The sequence below is a fragment of the Rosa rugosa genome, chromosome 6 (assembly GCF_958449725.1).
Source record: "Rosa rugosa chromosome 6, drRosRugo1.1, whole genome shotgun sequence".
In the NCBI taxonomy this organism is placed as follows: Eukaryota; Viridiplantae; Streptophyta; class Magnoliopsida; order Rosales; family Rosaceae; genus Rosa; species Rosa rugosa.
Window position 1 is genome coordinate 36,815,978 of NC_084825.1, and position 9,252 is coordinate 36,825,229.

Sequence of the window (9,252 nt, forward strand, 5' to 3'; positions counted from 1 at the left end):
CTGATCCCAACTGAACTTGATTGATTTGAAGTAGTACTGTGGTTAGTTTTGGGAGACCATTGCTTGGCGTGAGATCCCGGTGAACAATTGGTTGTTCACCACGATTTTGGAGATAATCCAGTGCATGAGCAATATCAATGGCAATATCGAGCCTTTGAATAAGACCTAAATGCTTTGATGGTCTCTTGCATCTTCTTTCCAGTTCTAAGTGAAAGTGGTATATGGTTCTGAAATAGGTAAGTTCCAAGTGAGGTATATGACAAATCAATTTATAGACATGACAAAATTACTTCACTCTTCGCTTCTTGTTAATTATAGCTGTTGATTTTCTTAAGGGACATAGGAAAGTGCAATGATTACATAACAAGGCAAGTTCATAACGTTGGCATGGTGCACCTTTATTTTCCAGAAAAGAAGTGTACAAGGCCACGGTTATTTCTTCCCTGAGTTTCGTTGGTACATGGCATCTGCAATTTCTCTTCCAATACACGTTTATTACTAAAGAAAAAGACATTGTCACGGCATGTCGTTACCAGATCGAAAGTCTCAACTTAATTGCCTTTTGCTGAGTCACTCTTTCTAAATCTAAGCATGATCTATGGTTGATAAGAAGGTGCATCACATATGGACTTTGGGGTAGACTTTCATCTAATTAGACAAAACTGATTTACACTGGATTGATCGAGACACATTAATTTAGCCAATAGTAACAGAAACACATTAATTCGTTTTTAATCATTTCCCAGCAACTGTAGCAGAAACACTGAAATCACACATAGCACAAAAGACATGCTCAATATCAATTTCATGCTCAATTGGTAAAAATACATGCTAAATCACAACACAACTGAATGAAGGTGAGGATGTTGCAATACAACTGATCAAGCTCATGACAGCTCCAGCTTGATTCATTGATCCGAATGGGATCATGTACGTGTTTCGATTTAGGATACATACTTACAGTAAGCATTAGTACTCTTTATTCATTTTAGTACATTAACATGCAAATTTCAAGAACCACTATGGTAGCAACTAGCAACAGGTCTTCAGAGAATTCAAAAACAAAACAGATCAGAATACAAGAACCATACAACAATTTATTAGCCATCACAAAACATAATAATTTATTGAAAGGTTCTAGTTGAGAAGATTGCGCCTAATGGATTGCAATTCAGATGCAACATCACTGATATCCTTTCTGTTTGTGGGGGATTCAACAGAACATGCAATTCCTATACCAAGTATCAGAGTCAAGCACTCCTCAATTTTTTGTGCTCTCACATTCAATCGGTTGTGCCTGTGAGCTTCAGCTACATTGGTGGTGCCTTCTTGAAGAAGTAGTGATTCTGAAATCTCTGAAACCAGTTCAGGGAGAGCTGTCTTTACATAATTATGAAGATTCAAGCTATCACTGAACATGTGATCAGTGGGTCGCTTCCCCGTAAACATTTCTAACAAGAGAATGCCAAAGCTGTAGACATCCCCGTATGTGGATACCTCACTTCCCATACCATACTCTACAATTTAAACAATATCATAAATATTTGTCACTACATATGCATAAATCAAATAGCTCTCAATGTTTTTGAAATATGTTACAGTAAAATAGGGCGAGCAAAAAATTCTGAAGCATATGAGGAAAATTACCTGGTGCAGCATAACCAACAGATCCTCTAATTCCAATGGAACTTGATTGATTTCCAGAAACACTCATGGTTGGTTTTGAGAGAAACCTTGACAGCCCAAAGTCAGAAACATGCCCAGTGAGGTCACCATCCAAGAGAACATTACTTGGCTTAAGATCACAATGAACGATCGGTGTTTCACAATGGTTGTGAAGATAATCCAATGCACTAGCAACATCAATGGCAATGTTGAGCCTCTGAATAAGACTTAAACTTTTGGGTGCTTCTGTTACCTCTCTAGTTCCATTAGATGGATGCAACCAATCTTCCAAGCTCCCGTTGTCCATGAACTCGTAAACAAGAGCCTTGAAATCATTGCCGCCAAAATCAATACTTGAACATGCAGTTAAGATCTTGACCAAATTTCGATGTCTGATATTTCTCAATGCCTCACATTCGGCCATGAAACTCTTAGCTGCTCCCCTGTGTAACATGTGAAGCACCTTCACAGCGACAACAACTCTATCATCAGCAAGGATTCCTTTGTACACAGACCCAAAAGCACCCACACCGATCAAATTAGCTGAAGAAAAACCATCGGTAGCTCTGAGGAGTGTAGCATATGAAACTTGCAAAACAGAGTTCCCCAAAATGCTTAAATTCGTTTCTTTCCTTTTCTTACCAAGAAGAAAAAGAGATAGCACCACAACCAGTCCCAAGAGAGTGAACCCGGAGACTAAAGAGATCATTAGTTTCATTCTACGAGACAACCCTTCTCCTTTAGACTCATTAAGCTTGCACATAGGAAGTCGAAGAATAGCCATACCTCCGCAGAGTCTAGCATTTCCAGCAACTGAAGTCGCACTTGCATTCTTAAAAACACCGCCAGTTGGTACTGCTCCCCAGAACTGGTTGAAGGATAGGTTCAGGTACTCCAAGTTCCGATTCTCAAGAAATTGTGGAATTTCTCCTGACAAATTGTTTTGAGAAAGGTCTAAAACTCGAATCCCTCTAAGTTCCTTCATAGATGAAGGGATGGGTCCCATGAAGAAGTTACCTTGCAAGCCTAGGATTTCTAAGCTCTGGCAACTGCCGAGGCTACTGGGAAGTTCTCCTGATAACAAGTTATTAAAAACGTGTAGTCCACGTAGATTCTTCAAATTTCCAATCTCCATGGGAAGGGAACCACTCAATTGGTTTCTATCCAATCCCAAAATTGTTGATAAAGATGAGAGTCCAATAACTTGGGGCGGTATCGTGCCATTCAGATTGTTTCCGGAAAGAGCCAATTCGTTTAACCAATGGCATTTCCCTAGGCTGGATGGGATGCTACCCTCTAGAATATTTTCTTGCAATTGGAGAAGTGTTAACTGTGTTAAATTTCCAAGAGAAGATGGGATGCTCCCTGATAATTGGTTGTTGTTAAGAAACAACCGCCCAAGCCCTGAAAGCTGCCCAATGTCTGTGGGGATGCTACCTGTGAAGGAGTTTCCTCCCATACTGAGTGACTGCAGGTTGACAAAATTCCCCAATCCAGTTGGGATGCTTCCATGTAGGTGGTTTTCTCCAATTGCAAGGATTTGGAGATTGATTGAGAGATTGGATATTGATGTCGGCAACGTGCCTCCAAAATTGTTTTGTCTTAAGTCCAATTCAGTAAGCTGTGTGGCATTGATCAATTCTGAGACAAAACTCAAGTCACCATCTTTACCGCTTCCAAGATTATTAGTACCGACAATGAATAGTCCAAGGTTATGAAGATTTCGTAAATTTGGCACCTGTCCAGAGAGTTTGTTTAACGAACATTGAAACGACACAAGATTTGTTGCCTTGGATATTGAAGAAGGGATGGCCCCAGTAAATTGATTGTCGAAAACGGAAAAGATTTGAAGGTTGGGAAAAGCATTGCTCAAGTTTGATGGAAGACTTCCTTGAATTTGGTTTCCTCCTACGTCGAAAAGAACTATACCAGAGAGGTTGTAAATGCAGGAAGGGATGATACCAGATAACCTATTTAACGAGGAATAGATACGTGTTAATCTTTCCCACTGGCATAGAGAACTAGGAAGGCTTCCTTCTAAGTTATTAATAGCTACAGAAAATGTCTCGAGAGACGAGAGGTTCCCCAAAGAAGGAGGGATCTCTCCTGTTAAATTGTTGACTTGCAAAGAAAAAAACTGAAGCTTTGACAAGGAACTTAGTTTGGGAGGAATTTTACCCACTAGATTGTTTTTACCAAGGTTGAGAGTGATGAGTTTGAAGCAATTGGATATATTGGCAGGAATGGTGCCAGTAAGTGAGTTGTTGTTTAGAAGCAATACCTGCAATCTATGCAAATGCCCAATTTGAGGAGGGATTTGATGAGTGAAGCTATTGTTCTTGAGATCTAGCTCTCTTAAGAAGCTTAGATTTCCTATGTGTGGAGATATGGATCCCCCCAAAGCTTGAGAGCCCAGCTCCAGCTTTGTCACCCTTTGGCGATGTCGTCGACTGCAGGTGACGCCGTGCCACAGGCAAAAGTGAAGGGTTTCATTCCATGAGCTTGTGACCCGGTTGGGATCGTGATGTATTTGAGCTTTGATTGCTAGCAATGCCAGCCTATCCGTCTCATTCCCTTCGAGTCTCGGATGGTTCAATTGCATGGAGCTACAACAGAAAATGGACATGGAATTTAAAACTAATGAGTATATCAAAACCAATTTCATAACCAAAACTCCCCCCATTTTTAGTTTCTTCTTTGGACTAAAGGGACTGAGATACATATGGGTGGCGCTGGGTTGTGAAATAGGTAGTTTTATGTGAGGCATGACAATCTAATTTATAGGACAGGAAGATTTAGAATATGTGATCAAGAAGTACTCGAAGGGATGGAGAACCACTGTTGATTGATTCATTGCATTCTTCCAAAAGAAGACCGACTTAACTCGCTTGCTTCCAACTAGAGACGACTCACGTTTTCCAAAGACAACTGTTCTTTGTGTGTACTGTGTGGTTACAATAAGTTTGTTGAACGTAAAGGAGGGTGAACCTCATGAATATCAGCTACATTCCAGTGCAGGGTCCAATTGCAGCTGTTATGTACTGTTGATTGATTCATTACATTCTTCCAAGAGAAGACCGACTTAACTTGCTTCCAACTAGAGACGACTCTCGTTTTCCAAAGACAATTGTTGTTAGTGTGTACTGTGTGGTAACAATAGTTTGTTGAACGTATGGGGGGTGAACCTCATGAATATCAGCTACATTCCGGTGCAGGGTCCAATTGCAGCTATTATGTACTGTTGATTGATTCATTACATTCTTCCAAGAGAAGACTGACTTAACTTGCTTCCAACTAGAGACGACTCTCGTTTTCCAAAGACAATTGTTGTTAGTGTGTACTGTATGGTTACAATAGTATGTTGAACGTATAGGACTAGGAGGGTGAACCTCAAGAATATCAGCTACATTCCAGTGCAGGGTCCAATTGCAGCTGTTATGTACCACAAAGGCAGCTATTATCTCTTTCTCGTCCAGTAGTTTCGTTTGGTAATATGACTTGAAGCAGGGAACTACTGAAGTAGTTTGTGAAAAACTTCGAAATGTTGACAAGGTAAATCTCAATTATAAGGGAATACTCACTGGCCCTCAATTCGGTTTTGTGCAATGTAAAGGGTGACAACAGCAGAGGATAAGACGGAGGGAGGAAGAATGCCACAGAACAAAGTAAAGCCTAATGGTTGATCTTTTCAGCTGGCCTAGAGAACTAGGAGTCTGGAATTCCGTCTCAATTCAGCACAACACAGAACTCAAACAGTGAAAGTGACATACAAAATAGAGAGAGGTTATATGAAAGTGGAAGTGGAATGTTTGATTAAAATCAGCTCAGGCATTACAAACTTATAATAAAGCTCACAAATTGTAATTGTTAGAACCAAAATTGCAAAGATAAATGAGATATATTCATTATTCCTTAAAAAGCGCAAGAAATAAATGTGATCTCATACAAGCTTGTGATAACCGAGCAAAATTTAGCTCATGACACAAATTACTGTATAATTTATTTGTCCCACTAGAAGTACCAATTACAAAAGTTACCCCCGAAAACTGTGTCCTACTTACCCCAACAAAAGAAAAAAGAATTGAATTCTACAGAACAACAACAGAAAAAAAAAATTCAAATAACTTTGGGACACGTTGCACTTTTTTGGGACAACAACAACAAAAAAAATTTGGGACACGTTGCACTTTTTTTCTCTTTGCTATGCAAATGTTGCACCTGGCATTCATAAAATGCACTAATTGAGCCATCTAATAAATTTTGGGCGACTAAATAACTCTTGTTTATAAATTTCTATGTGTTTATGGTAAACAGAGCTCAATGGAGATAATGTGTGGAGCATATATGAGCTATTTGAAAAATTAAGATATTTTAGGACATAATGACATAAAGTTTTCATGGAAAAATGCATTGCATCCATAGAGTGCAGTATATCACCAGAGGGAAAACTTCCCTGCAAAAGATAGAGAAGTTTGGGGAAAGCCACTTAAGGAGCAAAGCAATTTGTCCACTGTCAAAGTGACCCTGTTTTTTCTCTATATAATAGTTGTTATGTTTATGTAGAAAGTCTAGTGCTCTATTCTAGCGAATATATGCAATTGGTTAGCAAGCCACCAGATATTTACATCATTGGTTTCGTCTTTAATAATTGCTTGGCAATTCGCACTGCAGGTCTCCTGGTCATCTATGTGGCTTTGAACTTGATGGATGGACATGGCCAACCTGCTTTGTTATACATAGTTCCATTCACACTTGGTAAGATTCTAAGCTTGGATGATCTGGCAGTAACATGCATAGTGTGCCTCTGACCTTTCAGCGCTAAATTATTCATAACATGAGCAGCAGTAATATAAGCTAGTTATGTTCTTAACCTTGGGACAGATGAGAGGTGACCTCAAAGTTCTGTGGACAAGAGGAGAACCAGAGAGGCCTTGCCCGCACGTACGACTCCAATCCTCTCACTCTCAATAGAAGAATTAATCTGGATAAAGTAATTGTGTGATAGTTGGTTAGTATACTAGTTAGTAACTCAGATACTCTTTACATGTCAAAGCTGTAGGAGACCATAATACGATTAGAAAGTTGTTACTAAGATGATTTTAAATCACTTGATATAAAAACGGGACGTTTACAACATCCAGCATGCATATGCCCAAGTTTAGTTCCATAAACATCATAGAAAGGCAATATCTCAGAAAGATTTGTTTCAACTTTCGCCTCTTGATCCCTTTCCAGATTGTATGCAAAAGCATACTGTTTATCTTTTAACAGTGTTGACTATGTTTGAAGTTCGCATCATCACAAAGTTCATTGTTTGAAAGAGTGAAAGACCAAGAAATGGTCTGATGGAAAGTTGAGATCCCTTTTAGCTTGGATATAGGGATGGGAGAGATGAAAGATTAAGGCACACGCAAAATCTATCAGGGATTAACCTTAAGACAGTTTTCTAAATTAAATTGCCTATATAGACATCATGACTCCAAAGCAGTAAAATTGTAGAAAGAAAAAAAAGGAGATGATGAAGCATTAAGCTACTGCAACCCATAACACAGCAGAAAACTTTCCGATGTTTCTGATGCAAGAAGACGGTCTCTAATGGAAAGCAATTCAGATGCAACGTCACTGAAATCTATCTGGTCTCTTGGGACCTCAGCGGAATATGCAATTCCAATTTCAAATATCAAACTCAATAGCTTTACATTTTCTTTAGTATAGAGTAGAAAAGAATACTTCAATTCAGGGTTAATTTGATAAATCTATTCATCCCACAATGAGGGTATATATACAAGTACAAAGGAGTAGTCTAACTCTAATAGGAAACAATATTTCCATAATTACAGGATATCCTAATTAAATAAAATCCTAATTACATACAGATTTACAGCGATTCTACACTCCCCCTCAAGTTGGTGCATAGATATCTATCATGCCCAACTTGTCAACTGAGCTGTCAAATACCTTCCTGGACACTCCTTTAGTAAGAACATCAGCTAATTGCTCCTCTGAGTTTACAAATGGAAAGCGAATAACCTTTCTGTCAAGATTTTCTTTAATAAAATGACGGTCAACCTCCACATGCTTTGTTCTATCATGCTGAACTGGATTATGTGCAATCTCAATGGCAGCTGTATTATCACAATGCAAATCCATAGGCTTTTTAAGCTTGTAACCCAAGTCTTTCAAGACATTACGAATCCACAACATTTCACAGACTCCGTGTGCCATACCTCGGAACTCAGCTTCTGCACTTGATCTGGCAACAACTTTCTGCTTTTTGCTACGCCAAGTGACAAGGTTACCTCCAACAAAAGTGAAGTACCCAGATGTAGAACGTCTGTCAGTTTTATCACCAGCCCAATCTGCATCTGTGTACCCAACAACTTCCAATTCATCTTTTTTCTGAAACAGTAACCCTTTACCTGGCGCCATCTTCAAGTACTTCAAAATACGAAAGACTGCATCCATATGCTCTTCACTAGGACAATGCATAAATTGACTAACAACACTCACAGCATAAGCAATATCAGGTCTAGTATGTGAAAGATAAATCAACCTTCCTACAAGACGTTGATACCTCCCTTTGTCAGTTGGAACTTGATCAGGATAAATAGCAAGTCTGTGATTCATCTCAATGGGTGTCTCCATTGGTCTGCAGTCCAGCATCCCTGTTTCAGCAAGTAAATCAAGGACATACTTCCTTTGTGAAAGCAAAATCCCCTTCTTAGACCTTGCAACTTCAATACCCAGAAAATACTTCAGTTGTCCCAGATCCTTCATTTCAAACTCCTTTGACAAATACTTTTGCAATTCATTCCTCTCTTTCGGATCATCCCCTGTAACAATCATGTCATCAACATACACAATAAGAGCTGTAATCTTACCATTCTTGCGTTTGATAAACAAGGTATGGTCAGAATTGCTCTGTCTGTACCCAAAGGCTTTCATGGATTTTGAAAATCTTCCAAACCAAGCTCTTGGAGACTGCTTCAGGCCATACAAAGACTTCTTCAATTTACACACCTTGCCAACGTCACTTGGGTAATTCTTAACACCTGGGGGCACATCCATGTACACTTCTTCCTCCAAATTCCCATTAAGAAACGCATTCTTCACATCAAACTGGTGCAAGGGCCAATCTTTGTTTGCTGCAAGTGAGATTAGAATCCGGACAGTATTAATCTTTGCCACAGGTGCAAAAGTCTCCTCATAATCAATCCCATAGCGTTGTGTATATCCTTTGGCAACCAACCTCGCCTTGTATCTATTAATAGTTCCATCTGCATTAAGCTTCACAGTAAATACCCAACGACACCCTACAGTCTTCTTTCCAACCGGCACAGGTACTAGCTCCCATGTTGCATTCTTTTGAAGAGCTTCCAATTCTTCATTCATCGCCTTTGTCCATTTTGGATCAGTCAATGCATCCTGCACGTTACTAGGAATAGATACAGTAGATAATTGATCAACAACAAGTGCATGTGACCCAGAAATCCTATGGTTAGACATAAAATTAGCTATAGGGTATTTAGCTTTGGCTTTGATATCTGGTTTATATTGTTTCTTAGGAATTCCCTTGGTAACCCTTTG

The 9,252-nt window shown here is 39.2% G+C and overlaps 1 protein-coding gene across 1 annotated transcript; it reads right to left on the minus strand.

The window, feature by feature from the left end:
* Nucleotides 1-1,035: 1,035 nt before the first annotated feature.
* On the minus strand, nucleotides 1,036-4,566 carry LOC133716707 (probable LRR receptor-like serine/threonine-protein kinase At3g47570). Its single transcript, XM_062143380.1, has 2 exons — nucleotides 1,648-4,566; nucleotides 1,036-1,517 (listed from the first exon to the last, which is right to left on the minus strand). Exons 1-2 carry the CDS (start codon nucleotides 4,430-4,432, stop codon nucleotides 1,138-1,140), a joined length of 3,165 nt encoding a protein of 1,054 aa, XP_061999364.1. The 5' UTR covers nucleotides 4,433-4,566; the 3' UTR covers nucleotides 1,036-1,137.
* Nucleotides 4,567-9,252: the final 4,686 nt, after the last annotated feature.

Excerpts from the sequence above, each read along its gene's own strand:
- LOC133716707 (XM_062143380.1), bottom strand. The coding sequence starts at position 4,432 with ATGCCTCACATAAAACTACCTATTTCACAACCCAGCGCCACCCATATG. Across the intron at positions 1,518-1,647 it reads TGTTGGTTATGCTGCACCAG|AGTATGGTATGGGAAGTGAG; the intron begins GTAATTTTCCTC and ends TTTAAATTGTAG.